Genomic DNA, 22,605 nt, shown 5'->3' on the forward strand with positions numbered 1-22,605 from the left:
ATAAATGTTTACTTTGCTCGCCATGATTGAATCAATCATTTTTTATTTCTGACACTTGTTACTGCAAAACATGTTTCTTTCCCAGTGTAATTTCATTGAAATCAGTGAATTGTTTTAGGGAGAAATTTATCCTGGTAAATGAAATCCTAAATAGTGCAGTGTGCAATAATGGGACTCTATTTACCCCAAACTGAACTACAATCCTCTGATTACTCATTATGTAGTTATTAGTAACCAGAGGAGTAGTCTTTTCCTGTGCAGGTCTACAAGGCTTATTTCAGGTTTCAGAGTAGCAGCCATGTTAGTCTATATTCGCAAAAAGAAAAGGAGTACTTGTGCACCGTAGAGACTAACACATTTATTTGAGCATAAGCTTTCTGAGCTACAGCTCACTTCATCGGGTGCATTCAGTGGAAAAACTTATGTCTCCGATAAGTCCTCAAAATAGGTATAAATGGGACTGATGTGGTTCAGATGCTTTGTTCTGACTCTCTGAATTTCACCTCTGTCCAGTTTATCAGCTTGAACAATATTTTCTTGTATAGGCGTGAGACTTTAATGCACCGTCTGTTTTTCCTCCTTCAGGTATTCACTTACAAACAGAGTACAATCACGCACCAAAAAGTAACCGCTATGCATCAAACAAGTGTGGAGAGTGTGGAAGACATGGCAGCACTTGTAGACCTCCATGAGGGCTCCATCATGCACAACTTATTCCAGCGATATCAACAAAACAGAATTTATGTAAGTGTCTTCTGAAACAAAGACTATGAAGAATGTTTTCCTGCATGTAACAGCAATATTTTACACTGATCTAGCACCTCCCATCCCCTAAGTTCTTCAAACTATATACATGCATAGGACTGAAATGAATTCATCTATGTGTTGGAGGCTGATTTTCCACCAGAAAAAATGGAGGGAAAGTTTGGTCAGGGGCTCCAGAGAAACCCCTGCTGATGAGAAAAGTGCAATGGAATCTTTGAGGTCTATAAAAATCAGACATGATACTGATTTTTAAGGTCTTGCTTTTTTTTATTCATTAAAATTTGTTGGGACAGAACAGGAGAGCAAAGATGCTGGGGTTTTGTTTTTGTTTTTGTTTTAATATACTCCAACAGATGAAGTTGTGAGAAGATTGTCTGAGAGGACACAATGGAACAATGCTTCTCAACCTTTTCCATACTGAGTTCCCCTCTGGCGATCCCATCTGGCCAGGATCTAGCTGAGACCTTCTCCCATTCTTCAATATAGGTAGGACAGGATGGTTATCATGATCCCACAGGTGGAGAGCCCATGCCATAGAAATTGGGCAGGTTTAGAGCTTACATCAGTGGAAGCAGCCAGATGCTCAGGACCTCTGAAAATCAGGCCATTAGTATACATGGAGTTTTATTTTTCTTGACTTTATATTGCCCACTTCTGTGGCTAATAGAGTTTAAATTTTACTTTTTAGCACCAATGTTGATCCCAATCTAACATTTTTGTGAGCAGCATATAGAGAACAACGGTGGCTCCTGTTGGCTTTTTTTATACTTATTTTTCATTTTGTAATAAAGTGTAATAAAATAACTTGACATGCAGAAAAATGTAATTTAGCCTAAATTTTCTTTCCAACTTCTTGGAATAGCCAGTATAACGTTATTTTCTGCCAAAGTCCATCTCTTATAAACAAATAGGCTGAATTTAAGTAAACACATACTTAAAATCCAAGCAACCCTCATCACCTTTAGGGAATTTCATTATTCACCATAAAGAAACACAAAAGGGCACAAAGCTGCTTTTGTTCCTTTACATGTTGCTGTAAGGAACAAAGGAAAAGTCAGTGCTGATAATCTTAAATTTGAGCTTGTCTTTTTTGAATATGTTTTATAAAGTCCTCATAATTTTTATTAGAGCTATCAAGCGATTAAAAAAAATTGCGATTAATTGCACTGTTAAACAATAATAGAACACCATTTATTTAAATATTTTTGGATATTTTCTACATTTTGAAATATATTGCTTTCACTTACAACACAGAATACAAAGTGTACAGTGCTCACTTTTTATTTATTTTTGATTACAAGTATTTACACTGTAAAAAACAAAAGAAATAGTATTTTTCATTCACTAATACAAGTACTGTAGTGCAATCTCTTTATCATGAATGTTGAACTTAAAAATGTAGAATTATGTAAAAAAAAACTTCATTAAAAATAAAACAATGTAAAATTGTAGAGCCTGCAAGTCCACTCAGTCCTACTTCTTGTTCAACCGGTCGCTCATACAAACAAGTTTGGTTACAATTTGTAGGAGATAATGCTGACTGCTTCTTATTCACAATGTCACCTGAAAGTAAGAACAGGCGTTCTCATGGCACTGTTGTCACTGGCGTTGCAAGATATTTATGTGCGAGATGCGCTAAAGATTCATGTGTCCCTTCATTCTTCAATCACCATTCCAGGGGACACGCGTCCATGCTGATAACAGGTTCTGCTCAATAACAATCCAAAGCAGCTTTCTTTTTGGTGGTTCAGGTTCTGTAATTTCCACATCAGAGTGTTGCTCTTTTAAGACTTCTGAAAGCATGTTCCACTTCTCATCCCTCTCAGATTTTTGGAAGGCACTTCAGATTCTTAAACGTCGGGTCAAGTGCTGTAGATACCTTTAAAAATTTCACAATGGTACCTTCTTTGCGTTTTGTGAAATCTGCAGTGAAAGTGTTCTTAAAATGAGCAACATGTGCTGAGTCATCATCTGAGTCTGCTATAACGTGAAATATATGGGCAGAATGTGGGTAAAAACAGAAAAGGGGACATGCCATTCTCCGCCAAGTAGTTCAATGACAATTTAATTAATACATTTTTTGTAACAAGTGTCATCAGCATGGAAGCATGTTCTCTGGAATGGTGGCCAAAGCATGAAGGGGCATATGAATGTTTAGCATATCTGGCACATAAATACCTTGCAATGCCAGCTCAAAAGTTCTCATTTTCTGGTGACATAGTAAATAAGAAGAGGGCAGCATTATCTCCTGTAAATGTAAACAAACTTGTTTGTCTTAGCGATTGGCTGAACAAGAAGTAGGACTGAGCAGACTTTGTAGGCTCTGAAGTTTTACACTGTTTTGTTTTTGACTGCAGTTATGTAACAAAAAAAAATCTACATTTGTAAGTTTCATTTTCATGACAGAGATTGCACTACAGTACTTGTATGAGGTGAATTGAAAAATTCTATTTTTTTGTTTATAATTTTACAGTGAAAATATTTAGAATAAAAAATATAAACTTTGATTTCAGTTCCAACACAGAATACAATATATATGAAAATGTAGAAAAACATCCAAAATATTTAATAAATTTCAATTGGTATTCTATTGTTTAACAGTGCGATTAAAACTGTGATTAATCATGATTACTTTTTAAAATCACGATTAATTTTTTTGAGTTACTCGCGTGAGTGAACTGCGATTAATTGAGAGCCCTAATTTTTACATATGTTTTTTCTCAAACAAACGAACCATTTTGGCTAAAAAATACATACATAAATAAATAAATAAAATCAATGCTGATAGTTCAGCGTACATAAACTACTCTGTGCATGCAAAGAAAGCAGAAGAAATTAAGGAAATACATTTCAGGCTTCCTTGGGATTTATTTATTTATTTATTTGTTTTAAGAGTAAAAATAAATAACTACCCATAAATTTCCCAGTGAGTAGACAGGCTGACATTTAGATTCTGCTTTTCTTTTCTTTTTTTTTTTAAGTAAAAAAAAGCTCTTGTGGAGAATCAAGAAATGGCTTTATTTTCAGAGCTGTGTTCTAGTTTGTTCCCTGTCTTGTCGTGGCAACTCATGGATCTCTCTAATATTCTGATCATGAGTGCAGTATAAATTCCTAGACAGACAGATTTATGTCTGTTGCTGGTGACATGGCACTGTCAGTTGCTGATGCTGATCATTGTCCCTGTGGTATTGTTGATTTTACTGTTTGGGTCCACTGTGTCGTCATCTCACAAAACTCTGGCTCATTCAAATACAATGTAGTGAAATTTGTATTCAAGCAACGCACTTGGCCTACGTGTGCAGCCAGGGCCTGATATAGGGAGCGGTGCTATTCCACTCCAGCCAGAGCACTGCTGAGGGTGATGCCAGGAGTGGTGGCACTTCAGATAGCAAAATTTTTTGTTGCCGACAGTGGCCAATCATAAGATGGATACTGTATGCCCAAATCAGAGCTATTGAACCATATAGGGACCGTGCAATGATATGTTACTGGGATAAAGCCCAAATTCAATAGAGGGGGAAAGGTTAGATTGGTTCACTTAACGTTTGCCAAATGTTTTCATACAGATAAAGGGATAAACTTCATTGTCATTCTCGTTTTGGATTGGATTGTTCCTTGCACAGAACACACAAGGAACCTCCCCCTTACATTTAAGTTCTTTGTACAAGGGCCAGAGGCAATCACAGCCTCCCTCCATGTCCCTCTTCCCCACTGGGTCAGGAAGGGTATGGAGCCATTAACCTGAATCCCTGCCACTAGCCCACAGAGGTGGCTGGCCAACAGGAGTGTAATGCATTGCAGAGAAATCAGCAAGGAATTGTGCCTCTCTAAGCACTGTCTTTTTCCTGGGGTGAGCTGTCTCTTGACCACCCCCTATCACAGGCCATTGTGCAAATGCTTGTAGCTTGTAGATCTGTTGTGGTCTCTCTGCTAACTTTATTTTTCCTGTGGAAGAATGTGCCTTCTGTATATTCATACAGTCGAGATTAATGTATGTAACTTTTAAAAAAAGCAGCATACAAATTGTGTTTAAAGTAATACAGACATTATGATGTTTTTAAAAAACCTTCTGGCTCACATGGCAGTGAGACTAGGAAATAGCTTTGATACTCATCGTAGTGAGTGCAGTGTAATGCTGTATATTTACTTGTTCGTTATAACATCTGTGTTTTTACAGCAAAATGTCATCACCTGAAATGCAGTCCACTAATTTCTAAATTGGATGTGGAAAGGCTTGTGAAGATTCTCTGTGACATTACAAAGAAGAATAAATAACTTTTCTCCCCACAGTATTTATATTTAACATTGTTGCTTTCCAATGAAGACATTGTAAATGGAGCTCTTTTCCCTTTACAATCCATTTGTTCCAAACTGTTGTCTTTCTTACCTGTATTAAAGCATTCATATTCCTGCAGAGAAGACATAGGTAAACATCTGAAGATTTATGTACAATTTCAATTTGCAATTCACTTCAGTTAATTACGCCTTTTATGCCTTTTTGTCTGGCATAATGATACCCTTATCCTTAAATCCTCCATTATTTCCTTATTATCAAGAAGATATTTGCTATGGATGCCACAGCTTATCAGGCTCCTCATTGATTTGCTTAGCCTCAGCCAGCAACTCCAGCAGTGAAGACCAGTGTAAAGTATAAGCCTTATCATTTTTTCCCCTCTTCCATTCAGGGAATGCTGGGCTATAAGAAACTTCTGCACTATCAGAAACTTGTCTAACTTTGTAGTCAATATTCTGAAGCAGCTAGTGGTGTCCAGATTGAGGCTGGAAGAGATAATAAAATCCATTCTAATTTGAGTTCAACCATTTTGATGTCTCAAGTCAAAATTGAACATACCTAAATCTGTTTTGTATTTAATGTGTTTTCCTCATACACTGCTTCACTCTTTCCTTGTCTGAATTTCCACAAAGGAAAACAAACGTGCTGTTCTTCTCTCCTTCGTTGTTTTGTTATAGAACCGTGGTAGGTACTTGCCCTTTTAAACGACTGTGAAACAGGACGGTCACCTCAGTATCCAGGCCCCAAATACAATACTCAAAGAAGTAAAACTGTTACCTGAGGAAGGATGCTTTTCTCTGCGCCTCCTTCATTTAGGATGTATTTTGTTTTGGAGGAAGTTACCTAAGGGCAAGGACAATCTTCTGATCTCTTCTGTAGCCTTTCTTGTGGAGAATCTCTTAAAAGAGGTGTGCTATTGGTTGTGCTCTAAAAGAGGAGAAATGAGCTCCTCCTTATCTCTGATGGTAGGGAGCCCCATAGTTCAGGACCCTCCATGCAATGCATTCTTCTTCTCCCTGCTGAGAGTTGCACCTTGGGCTCTGTCTGCTGTAATGTCCCTGCTGATAGTAGTTTTCTTGGTGTAGACATGAGGAAGAGGTGAATCCTGAGGTAGCCAAGTCCTAGGCCATTGATGGAACTGAAGATCAGAAATTGGCCCACAAGTGGGTCCAGAAATGCACAGGGAAAGAGTTGGAAGCATGTGTCTCCTATCTTTCCTAGAAGGGAGGTGAGTTGTCTGGTGTTAGATGAGCTGAAACTTGAATGTGGCTTTCTCGGACAGACCCAAAGAGACCACATAACAGTAGCCAGACCTGGAGGGGACGAAGGCACGAGTCACCATGACTAGGGCCAAGTCTGAGAGGAAGAGGTGCAGTCTCCTTGATAATCAAATATGGAAGGATATGCTTGTGGCTACTGATGCAGTTATATAAAGAGGAGTCTCGTAATATTCATAGATATTAAGGTCAGAAGGGACCATTATGATCATCTAGTCTGACCTCCTGCACAATGCAGGCCATCGAATCTCACCCACCCACACCTGCAATAAACCTCTCATCTATGTCAGAGCTAGTGAAGTCCTCAAATCATGGTTTAAAGACTTCAAGGAGCAGAGAATCCTCCAGCAAGTGACCTGTGCCCCATGTTACAGAGGACGGCGAAAAACCCCCAAGGCCTCTTCCAATCTGCCCTGGAGGAAAATTCCTTCCCAACCGCAAATATGGCGATCAGTTGAACCCTGAGCATGTGGGCAAGATTCACCAGCCAGATACCCAGAAAAGAATTCTCTATAGTAACTCAGATCCCACCCCATCTAACATCCCATCACAGGCGATTGGGCCTATTTACCATGAATAGTTAAAGATCAATTAATTGCCAAAATCATGTTATCCCATCATACGATCTCCTCCATAAACTTATCAAGTTTAATCTTGAAGCCAGATAGGTCTTTTGCCCCCACTGCTTCCCTTGGAAGGCTGTTCCAGAACTTCACTCCTCTGACGGTTAGAAACCTTCGTCTAATTTCAAATCTAAACTTCTCGATGGCCAGTTTATATTCATTTGTTCTTGTGTCCATATTGGTACTAAGCTTAAATAATTCCTTTCCCTCTCTGGTATTTATCCCTCTGATATATTTATAGAGAGCAATCATATCTCCCCTCAGCCTTCTTTTGGTTAGGCTAAACAAGCCAAGCTCCTTGATTCTCCTGTCATAAGACAGGTTTTCCATTCCCTGGATCAATCTAGTAGCCCATCTCCGTACCTGTTCCAGTTTGAATTCATCCTACTTAAACATGGGAGACCAGAACTGCACACAGTATTCCAGATGAGGTCTCACCAGTGTCTTGTATAACGGTATTAACCTCCTTATCTCTACTGGAAATACCTGACCTGATGCATCCCAAGACCGCATTAGCTTTTTTTTACTGCCATATCACACTGGCGGCTTATAGTCATCCTGTGGTCAACCAATACTCCAAGGTCCTTCTCCTCCTCTATTACTTCTAATTGATGCGTCCCCAGCTTTTAACTAAAATTCTTGTTATTAATCCCTAAATGCATGACCTTACACTTCTCACTATTAAATTTCATTCTATTACTATTACTCCAGTTCACAAGGTCATCCAGATCTTCCTGTATGATATCCTGGTCCTTCTCTAAATTGGCAATGCCTCCCAGCTTTGTATCATCCGCAAACTTGATTAGCGCACACCCACTTTTTGTGCCGAGGTCAATAATAAAAAGATAAATAAGATTGGTCCCCAAACCGATCTCTGAGGAACTCCGCAGGTAACCTCCCTCCAGCCTGCCAGTTCACCTTTCAGTATGAGCCGCTGTAATCTCCCCTTTAAGCAATTCCTTATCCACCTTTCAGTTTTCACATTGATCCCCATCTTTTCCAATTTAACTAATAATTCCTCATGTGGCACCATATCAAACGCCTTACTGAAATCTAGGTAAATTAGATCCACTGCGTTTCCTTTGTCTAAAAAATCTGTTACTTTCCCAAAGAAGGAGATCAGGTTGGTTTGGTACAATCTACCTTTTGTAAAACCATGTTGTATTTTGTCCCATTTATCATTGACTTCAATGTCCTCAACTACTTTCTCCTTCAAAATTTTTTTCAAGACCTTGTATACTACAGTTGTTAAACTAACAGGCCTGTAGTTACCCACATCACTTTTTTTTCCTTTCTTAAAAATAGGAACTATGTTAGCAATTCTCCAATCATACGGTACAACCCCTGAGTTTACAGATTCATTAAAAATTTGTGCTAATGGGCTTGCAATTTCATGTGCCAATTCCTTTAATATTCTTGGATGAAGATTATCTGGGCCCCCCGATTTAGTCCCATTAAGCTATTTGAGTTTCGCTTCTACCTCAGATATGGTAATATCTATCTCCATATCCTCATTGCCATTTGTCATGCTACCATTATCCCTAAGATCCTCATTAGCCTCATTAAAGACTGAGGCAAAGTGTTTAGATATTGGGCCTTGCCTAGATTATCCTTAACCTCCACTCCATTTTCAGTGTTTAGCAGTCCCACTTCTTCTTTCTTTGTTTTCTTCTTATTTATATGGCTATAGAACCTTTTACTATTGGTTTTAATTCCCTTTGCAAGGTCAACTCTACTTGACTTTTAGCCTTTCTCACTTTAACCCTACATGTTCTGACCTCAATAAACTAGCTTTCCTTTTTGATCCCTCCCATCTTCCACTCCCTGTATGCTTTCTGCTTTTTCTTAATCACCTCTCTGAGATGCTTGCTCATTCAGCTTGGTCTACAACTCCTTCCTATGAATTTTTTCCCCTTTCTTGGGATGCAGGCTTCCGATAGCTTCTGCAGCTTTGACTTGAAGTAATCCCAGGCCTCCTCTGCCTTTAGATCCATAAATCCTTCAGTCTGATCCTCTTCCCTAACTAATTTCCTTAATTTTTGAAAGTCAGCCCTTTTGAAATCAGAAACCCTAGTCGCAGATTTATTTTTGTTTATCCTTCCATTCAGTTTGAACTGAATTAGCTCATGATCACTTGAACCAAGATTGTCCCCTACAACCATTTCTTCTCTGAGGTCCTCACTACTCACCAAAACCAGGTTTAAAATGGCATCCCCTCTAGTCGGTTCAGCAACTACTTGATGAAGGAATCCATCAGCTATCGCATCTAGGAAAATCTGAGCCCTATTATTATTACTAGCACTCGTCCTCCAGTCTATATCTGCGTAGTTAAAGTCTCCCATGATCACGCAGTTTCCATTAGTATTTACTTTGTTAAAAACATTAAAAAGGCCTCTGTCCATATCCAAATTAGATCCTGGCGGTCTATAGCACACCCCAAGCACTATCACAGGGGAGGCTCTAGTAATTTTCTTCCCCAGTCTGATTTTTGGCCAGACGGACTCTGTCTTATCCATTCCATTGCTTCTTATTTCTTTATATTCTCCTCATCATTGATATACAATGCTACTCCACCACCTTTACCTTTATTTTTGTCTTTCCTAAACAGCACATACCCTTCAATACCTGTAGTCCAGTCATGACTACTGTTCCACCATGTTTCTGTTATCCCTATAATATCTGGTTTCACTTCCTGCACCAGTAGCTCTAGTTCCTGCATTTTGTTACCTCGGCTCCTCGCATTGGTGTACAAACATCTTAATTTTTGCAGTTTGGCCTCGCTCACATTCTGTACCCAATTAGGCCCAGACATTCTACAGCCAGTATGACCTATTACTCTGGTATCCACATTGCCCTTCCTCCTTATGTCCATTCTCCTACCCACATCTGTATCCTTTCTTACTTTGTTTTCTTCCCTCTCAGTGTTAAAATCCAGCGTGGAGATTACCTGGACATCTGCCAACTATCTCTCCCAAATTCCTAGTTTAAAGCTCTCAGTACAACAATCAGTTGTGCCAGCCTCCATCCTAGAAGTCTATTTCCTTCCCTACTCAGATGAAGTCCATCCCGAGAGAACTGTCCTCTGTCCATGAATGCTGCCCAGTGGCCATACATCCCAAAGCCCTCCTTATAGCACCACTGCCTGAGCCATCTGTTGATAAGTCATAATCTTGTCACACCTTTGTTACCCTTCTTTAGGAACAGGCAGAATCCCACTGAAGATCACCTGAGCCTCGATTTCCTTGAACGTCTTCCCCAGCCTGGCATAGTCTCCCTTGATACGTTCCAGCGAGAATCTAGCTGTATCATTTGTTCCCACAAGACTCTGTAGCAATGCATGACTTCAATAACCAAAGAGCAGAAGTTTTGGATAAAGAGAACAATTGTTTCTGCCATCAGTGTTGTCCCTGTGCCACGTGCAGGTCTGAAGCACATGTTTGTTTTACTTTGTGGAAATTCAGACAAGGAAAGAGTGAAGCATTTAGGAAGGATACTAGTGGAGATCAGAGGCTGCTGAGGTGATTATCTCTACCTTCTTTATTACTTTGCCAGGGGGAAACTGGGGTTAATTTAACATGGGCAGTCCAACTTTATGTGCATGCCTAAATATGAGGTCAGACTCCCATATTTGAAAGTCAGATCAGCACTCACAGTAGGTATGTGAATGGCCTTTTAAAAATATCTAAATGCCAGTATCTGCGTCCAAATGCTAAATGTGGACATCATATTAAGGTGCCCATGCTTGAAAATGTGACCTCTTTGAAAGGAAACCAGGAATTGAGACAGTCTTTCCTATAACTAAGGCAGCAATGTGCACATGGTAAAACAGACAGTTGAAGGATGTAATTTCTACTTCATTTAAATGTTCATTTCCAAAAGTAGAAGTGTCGGGCAGTTCAGTGGTGTATAGCGGTTATGCTTGTTGCCATATCAAAGGGATAAATGTCCCCAAGCGCTGTTGAGACTGCCACTCCTTGGGTCAGTTTCAGTTAATCATACATCATAGAAGAGTTTTGGGGAAGACACCATAAACCACATCATTTGGAGTGTACCAGGGGACAGGACATTTAAATTATGGTGTTAGAGCTGCCACTGAAGAGAGCTGCCTCTTTCTTGTCCCAGCCAGTCAAGTGGTTAGCGACTGGTCCAGGCAAGCACATTTTATAGAGATCAGAGTTAGGAAGGTTTTTTTTTTTTTTAAGTTAGAAGATATCTAAAAATAAAATTAATATGAAAGCTCACCTCCTCTTTTACACTTATAAATACTGCATTATTCAATGTTGAAAGCATCCCCTTTTGACTTGTTTGCTATTTAAACACAATCCATAAACATGTTTGATTTTCCTTTTGAATTCTACTCTGAAGTAGGAATTAGTTGGTTCTTGCTTTGAAGTGATTATTTCTTTGAAGTGTGCACTTTTCAAGACATTAGGAAGCTGTGAGTAGCTTATTCCCTCTAACTTAAACAGCCTTTTCTTTGACCATGCTTGTGATGTCCAGAGTCAGGAACTCATTCCACCAGAGGTTCATTGCCTAGGATTTGCAATTCTGAATCTGTTTCATTTCCCTAGCTCAGTAGACTCAGAGAAATTCAGAGTGGGTTCTCTCCCCTGCCCCTCTTTTCCCCAGCAAGTGCCAAGCAGCAGTTTGTCTGTCATTGCTGCAAGTTCTCATGTGAATAATGAGCTGAAGACTGTCAAAAAGGTCAAATATTTGTCTCAAATACGGCAGACAGTCTGTAGTAGGATTGCAGGAAGGCTTCGGGGTAGGTGAACAAAATGGGTTATTTTCTAGCCCAAATTAAGACTGAAGCTGCCTGCAGATGAGTGTAACCATATGTTAGATTGTGTGTGTGTGTGTGTATACATTGTTCTTGTACCAAGAATTGAGCTGCAAAGTATTCCACCAGCCTCTTCCACCTCAGACAGTGGCAGTGGTAATTGAGAGCTCTGTTTCCATTATTTGTGCTTTTGTACCTTCTTTTTGCCACCACTCATTCTCCTTTAGATGAAGAGGCAAATATATAATAACCTGGGATGAGATAGCAAAATCACTCTTAATTTTAAAAAGCTCTGAAACTGGTACTTAGTTCCTTCCTGATTCTTTGTTTGATTGCAAAAATCTCAGCAACTTCATTGGAATCAAAGCTAGTTATATGTCTTTAGAAAAGTATATAAAATTTCTATAATCAGATTTAACTCTGCTTTCTTTTCATATTGTTTCTTTTAACTGAGTATGTTCTGCTACTAATAATTCAGACATCTGATTACAGCATGTTTTTCTCTCTTTTAATTCGCAAGAGTTCCCTGAGGGAACTGATTGATGCTTGTACATAATAATCAATGATATGATGAATTGTCTTGCTTTTTTTTTAAATTCCACTCAGAGAGCAGGGATGCTTTAGCGTCCAGGTCAGTAAACCCGTTCACTCTATCTAGGTTCTTATATAGTGTTCATTACCATGGTATTTGTTAATTAAAATTTCCAGAGGCAATTGCCTTAGATTATACCAAAGTTTTATTTTACTCATAAAAATATCATTAGGTTTTGTGCACTAGTTGTGCAATTGCTCTGTGCCATGCCTGCGTGGCTGACAGGAAACTGATGTCAATGCATGTTACATGGGAAAATAATGAAACATGTTTCTGCAACTGTTATCCAATAAAACCAGAATTCCTTAGGATACGTTTAACTAATGCACTATAGAGGCACTCGTCTGATATCCCCTGGCATATGTAAAAGTTAAAAAGAGGTGAGGGTGAGTGGGAGGACATGGTCAAAAAAATAAAATGGCAGTGTACAAAGCCAAAATCAGTTGTGATTTTATGCAAAAGTTTGGATGTATTAGTCAGAAGCCTTTACAGAATGTGTAAACTGCCCAAACACAGTCCTGAGCAGCTGCATGTAAGCAGTCTTTGGGCCAATCTTCAGCTGGCTCAAATCAGCATAGCTGTACTGATTTTGGTGGAGCTATACCAGATTACACCGGCTAATGATATGAACATTTGCCCCTAATTACACTGAAATTGGTGTAATCAGAAATAACTCTCTGAAAACAGAAGAGTTACACTGCTGTGAAACTCTTGTAAATGAGATCATAAGCATTCCTATATGTCAGCGTCAATTGCATCTGTACTATTCTCAGTAATTTACAATAGAAGTGACATGGCTGTTCTGTATGCACAGATTGGCCAAGTCATCAGTGCCTCAGCACAAATCTCTAGAATGAAGTTAATTCCTTAGTCTAAAACCAATCAGACTTTGTCTTGGTCCAGTTATTTGTAGAATAAGATGCACCACCTGAGCCAGTAATTGCACATTCCCCTGAATTGCTATTCAGTGTTCTGTAACTATCCCATATTAGCATTCTCTATGCAGAGACAACCAAACAGTATTAAATACTCATTAACTAAACTGCTGTTTATCAGTTTAATACACTTGAACCTCATATGTTATAGAAATTAGGTATGTACATTGATAAAGTGGATTGCATGACTTGTATTAGGGTCCTTCCTGTTGCATCAGTGGGTGAGATAATTGTATCCGCCAGTTTTTCAGGTCTGTACTAAAGAGAGATAGGGCATGTGTTAAAACTAGGGCTGTCAAGCGATTAAAAAAATTAATCACGATTAATCGTGCAACTAAAAAAATTAATAGCAATTAATTATATGATTAAACCCATTGTTAATAATAGAATACCATTTATTTAAATATTTTTTGATGTTTTCTACATTTTCAAATATACTGATTTCAGTTACAACACAGAATACAAAGTGTACAGTTCTCACTTTATATTTATTTCTGGTTACAAATATTTGCACTGTAAAAAACAAAAGAAATAGTATTTTTCAGTTCACCCAATACAAGTACTGTAGTGCAATCTCTTTATTATGAAAATTGAACTTACAAATTTAGAATTATGTAGAAAAAGCTCCTGCATTCAAAACAAAACTGTGTAAAACTTTAGAGACTACAAGTACACTCAGTCCTACTTCTTGTTCAGCCAGTCACTCAGACAAACAAGTTTGGTTACAATTTGCGGGACATAATGCTGCCCTCTTCTTGTTCACAATATCACCTGAAAGTGAGAACCGATGTTTGCATGGCACTGTTGTAGCCGGTGTCACAAGATATTTACATGCCAGAAGCGCTAAAGATTCATATGTCCCTTCATGCTTCAACCACCATTCCAGGGGACATGCGTCCATGCTGATGACGGGTTCTACTCGATAACGATCCAAAGCAATACGGGCCTGATGCATGTTCATTTTCATCCTCTGAGTCAGATGCCATGAGCAGAAGGTTGATTTTCCTCTTTGGTGGTTTGGGTTCCGCATCGGAGTGATACTCTTTTAAAACTTCTGAAAGCATGCTCCACACCTCATCCCTCTCAGATTTTGGAAGGCACTTCTGATTCTTAAACCTTGGGTCGAGTGCTGTAGCTGTCTTTAGAAATCTCACCTTCTGGTACCTTCTTTGTGTCTTGTCAAATCTTAAGTGAAATGTGCTGAGTGATCATCCAAGACTGCTATAACATGAAATATATGGCAGAATGCAGGTAACACAGAGCAGGAGACATACAGTTCTCCCCCAAGAGTTCAGTCACAAATTTAATTAACACATTTTTTTTTTAACTAGCCTCATCAGCATGGAAGCATGTCCTCTGGAATGGTGGCCGAAGCATGAAGGGACAAATGAATGTTTAGCATATCTGGCACGTAAATACCTTGCAATGCTGGTTACAAAAGTCCCATGTGAACACCTATTCTCACTTTCCAGTGACATTGTAAATAAGAAGTGGGTAGCATTATCTCCCATAAATGTATTGACTTGTTTGTCTTAACAATTGGCTGAAAAAGAAGTAGGACTGAGTGGACTTGTAGGCTCTAAAGTTTTCCATTGTTTTGTTTTCGAGTGCAGTTATGTCACAAAAATAATCTACATTTGTCAGTTGCACTTTCAAGATAAAGAGATTGCACTACAGTACTTGTATGAGGTGATTGAAAAATTCTGGTTTTTTTGTTTATAATTTTACAGTGCAAATATTTAGAATAAAAAATAATATAAACTTTGTTTCCAATTACAACACAGAATACAATATATATGACAATGAATATGAAGTGAATTGAAAAATACTATTTCTTTATTTTTACAGTGCAAATATTTGTAATAATAATAATAGAAAGTGAACAGTGTACACTCTGTATTCTGTTGTAATTGAAATCAATATTTTTGAAAATGTAGGCGAACATTCAAAAATATTTAATAAATTTCACGTGGTAGTCTATTGTTTAACAGTGTGATTAAAAAGGCGATTAATCATGATTAATTTTTTGAGTGAAATGCATGAGTTAACTGCAATTAATTGACAGCCCTAGTTAAAACATTGCATGAAATATGCACACACAGATCCATTTGACCCTATACTGGGCATTTTGTGCTAATATGTACAAGTAAACTTTTGAAAATGTACATCAAAGAGAACTCCTGTCACAAAGCATTAATTACTCTTTGCATTTTCGTTCATTACTAGAAAACAGAATTGAAAAAGTGTTGTTTTAAATCACTGTAGACAAAGATCTATATAAACACAGTGGATTTATAAATGGAATTATAATAGTATTTGCTTTTAATAATCTCCATTTCTAGTGGCCAGTCACTAGAATGGAGATCAATGGATATATATGGATCAATACTTTATTTTCCAAAGGCCAAGTGCTATTGATGTTGATGTATGCACCTTTATTCGGGTGAACTTGAGTTTTAAGGATCAGACTAGAAGTAGACTTGTTTATTTTTATTTATTTTCAAAGTTAGGTAAGAATTTTGCATCCCTTTGAATGCCTCTTGGCTGCAGGTAAAGAAACTTACAAATTATAGGAGTGCCAATTAGAGCCTTACCTAGCTTGGTATAAAAATGTGTAGCTGAATTCACTCCACACTTACTACTGGAGATGGAGATTTTGCTTCTCTGTATGTCCCTCAGTTGGGATATTTTGAATTTAGGTGTAGTGATGAGCAGGATATAATCAAAATGGGAACTGTTCAAATAGACTCTGATAACTGAGTTACACTGTACCATTTAGAAAATAGAAGACAGGCTATATAATTTTTCCTTTTAAAATGTTTTTCTGATAATGCTCATCACTAGTTGTGTCCATGCTGCATCCACTTGTCTGTCTGTCTACCTCTATGGTCCCCATCACCATAATAGCCAAGCATTTCATAAAGCATAATGTGTTTATCCTCACAACATCTCTGTGAGGAGGCAAAGATTGTTCTGATTTTGTAAATTGGGAATTGAGGCACACAAGAGCCTGATCTAAAACCCACTGAGGCCAATAGGAGTCTTTCTGTAGATGCCAAGAGGTTTTGGATCAAGCCCAAAGTGTCACAGGAAGTCTGTGTCAGAACTGGGAAATGAACCAAGAGCTCTTGAGTCCCAGTTCTGTTCCTTAACCAAATGGCTTATCTGTCCTTCCTTATACATAAATACAGTATTCCAAGTGCTAGGCATGACTGTGGCTTTCCTTGGGGAGAGGGAAGAGGTGGGGAAGCAAACATAGGTTGTCCCTCATCTCCTTGATCCGAAAGTGCTGTATGACAAGAAGGCTTGTCTGTCCCCCCACAGACTATCTGAATACAAAGTCAGGATAATGGGTTAGTATGAATAGTGTTAGCCTTCCATTCTTGTGCCATTTTTATGCACTGATATTTCCATCTCAATCTTCTACCCGCTAGAATGTCTACAGTTGCAAGACACTTCTGAGGCGTTAGGAAAACGTTCAGAATGAGACGTGAATCTGAAACTCAAGGAATCTCCTTAGTTACACTCACAGGCCTCTAACATTCCAAAGGTAGCATCTGTATGAATGGTATGGTAGCAAATTGCACTATTGTTGGGCTGCCTATTAGTCCACTGGTTCTATTTATTCATCCTTGTGCATATGCATGTGGAGCTGGAATTTTTCAAGCGCTATCAAACATCTTTCCCCTTTCACCTCAGTAAGGTTTTGATTTTCCTGTATAGTGAAGCGATTCAAAGAAGCAAACACTTCTTGCTATTGTGGATTATTATCAAGTATCTGCATACCAAATGGAAGTCTGGAGACTATTTTTTCAACCCTGGATTTGGATGATATGATTCTGTGGCATTGTGTTTCCTGTTGTTTACAATCTAGTGTCTGTTTCATTCTGATCACTTGTTCCAACTACAGAAGAAACTGCTGTACTTCTATTTATTTCAAAACTATAGTAGTATGTAAAAAAATAAGTTTTTTTAAAAAAGTAATAGTAAAATTTTCAGAAGTGTCTAAGGATCACCAATAGGATTTAGGTTCCTAAATGCCTCAGTCCCTTTTAACAAAGGGACTTTGCTCTTAAGTCTCTTAGGCGCTTTTGAAAACTGTACCCATGGTATTTACCGCAGTGAATGTTGCAACTTGTGAATCATTTAGAATTGAAAACCACAAAGCAAAGCTGAAGGGCTCTAGCATGTTAGACTGCAAATGATGAAACATTTATACATCATCAATGATAACCCTGATTACCTGTATTGTAAATCATTTTTTCTTCTCAATTTCTCATGGCAGATTTTACTCCTGAGGAATTCTGTGCAAAAAAATTAAAAATTCTGCAAACAATATTGGAAAAATTCTGCAAAATTCTGCATATTGTATTTGTCAAATTAACACACTATAATCATGCCAGTAACAATTATTTTGGTAACTTATTTCAAAATATCTGTTAAGCAAGTATGTCTATAGCAATACAGACCAAAAAAAAAAAAGATTCTGGAATTTTTTTTTGACAAATAGATTCCTTATTAGCTGTATTAATATAGAATGTTGTGTCATTCATTTAAATTACAGTACAGAGCTGTATGCCCTGCACTTGTCAGAAGTAGTGCAAGGCTTTGGGGAGTCAAGTAATGGAAGAGCTGAGGGAGAGGGAAGGAGTCTAGGAGTGAACCTGGAGGGGGTTGGGTTTGGGTGGGAGGTTTCTCTTTGTGGGGGGGATTTTTCAGTGTTGGGAAGCCTCTCCCAAGCAGACCCTGGCTGGCCCCAACCCTCTCCCATTCAGTCAGGCATGTCTGCTCCTGTCCCCACACCCCTCCTCCCCATGGGTCTCTGCAGCCCCCCTCACTTGTCCCCAGTCTCAGCGCAGTCACCCCACAAGCTCCTGAGCCTATGCTCCAGTCCAGTCTGGAGGGCTCCATCCTCCCCCCACCACTAGCCATTCTGAAGCTCACCCCTCAGCAGCCCTGTGTGCCTGACTCTGTCCTAACCTGGCTCCGCGGACAGGGTGATGTGATGAACTCTGCTTCTGGGGGAATTTTGCAGTACTGGGCATAAAATTTTGTATTTTCCTGCATAAAAACATTTTGCTTAAGAAGTGTTGCAGTTACGTGTTTGGCCCACCAGAGTATGTTGTGGCGCTAGAACAGCTGGCATTAGCACAGTTGGCTGTTTTGGCACCACAGTGGCTTCTGGTGGGCAAAAGGCAGAACTGCAGCACTTATTAGGTAAAATGTTTTTTATGTGGGAAAATACAAAATTATGCGAGAAAGAAGAATTCTGTGCATGTGCAGAATTCCCCCAGGAGTAAGATTTTCATTCCAATTTTCTGCTTTCTTGACATCTTCATTTGACATCAGTGGCAACTCTATACATGTGCCCACCAAAAGCAGAATAGAAGAATGGAGAGCTGCCATTCAGATACGATAAAAGATTTTTTCCCTCACTTGTTTAACTACACTCCAAACATTCTCATTGGGTGCTGTAGGTTCCTGAAATGGTACTGAACGTGGTTTGTCCTTTTCTACAATTGCAGCTAAGCAGTGTTCGGGACCAGTTCAGCTATGCCATTGTCCAGAATGAATTAGTTGTACTTTATAGGCAAGGTTATTGTAGTAGTAGCTCGGGAGAACAGAGGAGTCTCAAGCAGCTTTCACATAAGCATCCAAACTTTCAACTTAAGTGAATCTAGCTGAGACTCTGAATCTTTTGTGAGGGTCCATGGTCTGCCTTTTGGAAGGATATATCTTTGTGTGTGTGTTATCCCTCAGTTAGTGTGAAACTTTTCCCTCTGTTGCTCATTCCTTTTTCTTTTAAAGTCTGTGGGAGCCCAACATTTCCATCTAAGAGCAGAATTTGACTATTAATGTTGTTTGTGTGTTTGTACAGACTTAAGATATGCAGCCATTTGACGAATAAGACAGTTCAGTGTCCCCACATTATTCTTGGAGCTGCTTTAGTTTAGTCAACTGATTGCCTTTTTACATGGCAGGTTTTTTCCCATGATGGAAGTGATTTGGAGTATACTTATTCTGGTTTGGGATTTTTCGTTTCTTTCCTTTTCACGGTCTGTCTACTAATTGCATAGTAAAAACAAAAAAATGCTTTTTTGTAGAGAAAGTTTTAAAAGTTTGAAGAAACATGCAGAATATGAAAATCTATGTGCTGGCCTAGAAAATAACCTTAGACAAAACGAGAGCACGGAACTCCAAACTTTATGGTGCCTGTGGTGTTCTCCAGTTCTAGAGCTCTGCTCATCTATATTTCATGTAGCAGAATGTTTTTTATTTGCATGGGACTTTTCTAGGTGGCCAAGAAGCCTCTTAGTCTACACAAGATTTGGCTACCTGGTTACTTTTTCTGAATGTAGCTGTGTCTCTGCATTGGGGCAGGGTTAGGCGGTGTGCTTGAGAAGAGATTTGATGCCATGATGGGCTTGCTTTTGATCTTGTTAGAAAATTGCATAGGACTAAGCACTTAGCACAGTGGTGAACGATAAATGTATCATTTAGGAGTGGAAGAAGAAGAAAGAGGAAAAACAGGTTTGTTTCATGCTAAGGTATATGTTGCTTGTGGGGTGTGTGTGTGTGTGTGTGTGTGTGTGTTTGCTCTTGATCTTCCTTGTTTTCAAGCCTGAAAATAATGCCGCCTCCACATCCTATGCTATTGGGCTGCTACAGACTCTCACGAGATGGTTGAGGGGTCATGTTCTGGATTACCGCATATAAAAATGAGCAAAATCAGTCGCTCTTCCTGAATGATCGAATCTTTGTTTCAGAAGGTCACTAAACAATATATTTTCTCTATCACGGTATTATCTACCACTCCAGATAGAGCAGGTCCTTGAACTGACGAACAGTACAAGGGACTAATGAAGAATGAGAACTTTCTTGCTTTGGTCATAAACATATATAAGACTGAGGAAAAATATATGGTGGGAACAGTAAGACATGCTATCCGTGTACTCTCACTTGAGGGAGGTAATCTCACTTGAGCCTAATGCAGTCAACTTTTTCAAGCAGGAGAAAAAGTCCCTATGTAAATAATACCACTATGACTCTCTGCAAGGTCTCAGAATTTGAGTTCTTTGCCGGGGCGGTAGCAAAACGTTCACCCCAACATTTCAGTGCTTTAACTGTTTTTCTTTGGAATTAGCATGACGTGATTGCTGCTTCCTCCTCTTCTTTGTTCTCTTTTACCTTGAGTGCCTCATTCTTTGGGATTTTTGGACTCTTCCACCAAGCAGAAATCACCTGAGTGTGCTGCTGCTCAGACTCTGGGCCTGCAATAATCTGAATTTCTCTATAGTCACCCATCACTGTGAAATCTGATATGATAAAATCTTTCTTCTTCCAGCCCTGCCAATGGGAACAAGCCTAAAGTTATCTTTGGGATGTTTTGGGGCTTTTAAAAATAAATATGGAGAGTTCAGTTCTTCCCCACATCTGAGCTCTGCTTGGCACAGGGAGCAGGAGGGCCCACAGGGAGATGATTGGTAGCTAGAGCAGCCAACAGGCTGCTCCAGTTATTGCGACTGAGTGGCCAGAACTGAGCAAAGAGTACAGCCTGTAATATGCAAGAATACTGATTTATTTGAGAGGAGGATTATGGGAAAGCTAAGTTAAGGAGGAGGGTATTTTGCATTTAGTTCTAAATGAGGAGAGCTGATCAATCTTATTTCATCTGGTGGTGAATTCTTTAATCTTGTTCTGGCTCCTAAAAAAGTGTGGACTTCAGTGGATACTAGCTTTCCCCTAGTTGTAATATTACTCTCTGTGTGTGTGTGTGTGTGTGTGTGTGTGTGTGCATGCATGTGTGCACACACGCACGCATGTGTTTTGCAACCATTGCTTGCATTGGCCCAATGAAAAGAAAAACAGAAAAATATTTTTTGCTGTATTTAACAATAAACGCTCCGATACTGTGAAGCAACCCAGATTTGTGTTTGTATGGATTGTTTGAAACATGTTGAGCCAAATGCACATGGTGAAGCCTACAAAAGCCCATGCATAAGCATGATTACAGGGTATGACATTTCCATAACAAAAATGGCTTGACTGGTAGAACACTTCTTAACTTATAATCAAATTGATGTGCTAAACTAGGGCTTCTAAGAAAGAAGACATTTAATTTATAATAACATTGCCTCAGACATTTAGCTTATAATTTAGGCAGCAAACTGGATTCAATCCTGTCCAAATTAGCATGAGACAAACTGAAATACAGGACATACTTACCACAGCATCTGTAAATCAAGCCAGTAGCATGCACAAGAGTATTAAATATTGTTCTGTTTGTGATGGGCCAAAAAAAAAGAAGAAGAAAGAATATGTCAAATTGAAGTCCCATCTTTTTTTGCCTTTTGTGCTAATGTGTTTCATTGTTGACCTTCTTGATTTTTCCTAGAAAAGAAAGCAAGAAAAACAATGTTAACCCCTTTTACCTGGAAAAAACTAAGACCTTGTCTACACTTTCACTTTACAGCGCTGCAAATTTCTCGCTTAGGGGTGTGAAATCCCACCCCCACCCCGAGCGATGCAAGTTTCAGTGCTGTAAAGTGCCAGTGTAGACAGTGCACCAGTGCTGGGAGCTATTCCCCTTGTGAGGGTGGTTTTATTAAAGTGCTGGGAAAGCTCTCTCCTAGTGCTGGTGCCGCAACTACACAGCTGGTTAAAGCGCTGCTGCGGCATCACTTTAACGTTGGTAGTGAAGACGTACCCTAAAAAACAGTTGAGGAGACATCATGGCATTCAGCAAGCTCTTCTGTTTGCTGGATTTGTTTTTTGAATCCCTGAAGTTTCAGATTGAAAATGGACACAAAGAAGCCTGGCAGCTATTTGTGGTATTTCAGACTGTAAATCCTTTAGTGCTATCACTAAACATGACTGATGCCAATCTTTTAATGTATATGTTAGTTTAAAGGTGATGTGTAAAAGCTGTATAAATGGTGAGGGCAGTACAAGGTTAGGTACTGAGTGCCCCAGCTATGCAAGGGAATCCAGCAGATAACATTGTTTAAAGACTCAACAAGACATCTTGCTAAATGCCTTAAAAAAAAAAATAGCTTACTGCACTTTCTGTACACTCTTTAGGACACAGAGGGCCAAATTCATCCCAATGAGGTCACTGGAGTTACTTAAGAAATAGTTTGGAAAAATGTCTTTAGAAACGTATGTAAGATGCTCTGTGTCAAGGCCTGGGTTGGAGGGGGCTTGATAATGTGGCCTTTGGTCAGTCTATCTGGTCAAGGCCAGAAGCAGCAGTCTGTACTAGTGTCACAGCGTAGGATCAGGTCAGAGTTGAGAGATGAGCTGCGGTGGATAGGAGCCAAGTGAGTCAGCCGAAGTAGG

The 22,605-nt window shown here is 39.1% G+C and overlaps 1 protein-coding gene across 2 annotated transcripts in view; it reads left to right on the top strand.

The window, feature by feature from the left end:
* Positions 1–22,605, top strand: part of MYO10 (myosin X) — a 280,919-nt gene that overhangs the window by 123,120 nt on the left and 135,194 nt on the right. For both annotated transcript variants that reach the window (XM_038390800.2, XM_043508449.1), the window contains exon 3: positions 586–744. In XM_038390800.2, the coding sequence (XP_038246728.1) occupies positions 586–744 (159 nt within the window). The remainder of the gene's footprint in view (positions 1–585; positions 745–22,605) is intronic.

The sequence above is a fragment of the Dermochelys coriacea genome, chromosome 2 (genome assembly GCF_009764565.3).
Source record: "Dermochelys coriacea isolate rDerCor1 chromosome 2, rDerCor1.pri.v4, whole genome shotgun sequence".
NCBI lineage: Eukaryota > Metazoa > Chordata > Testudines > Dermochelyidae > Dermochelys > Dermochelys coriacea.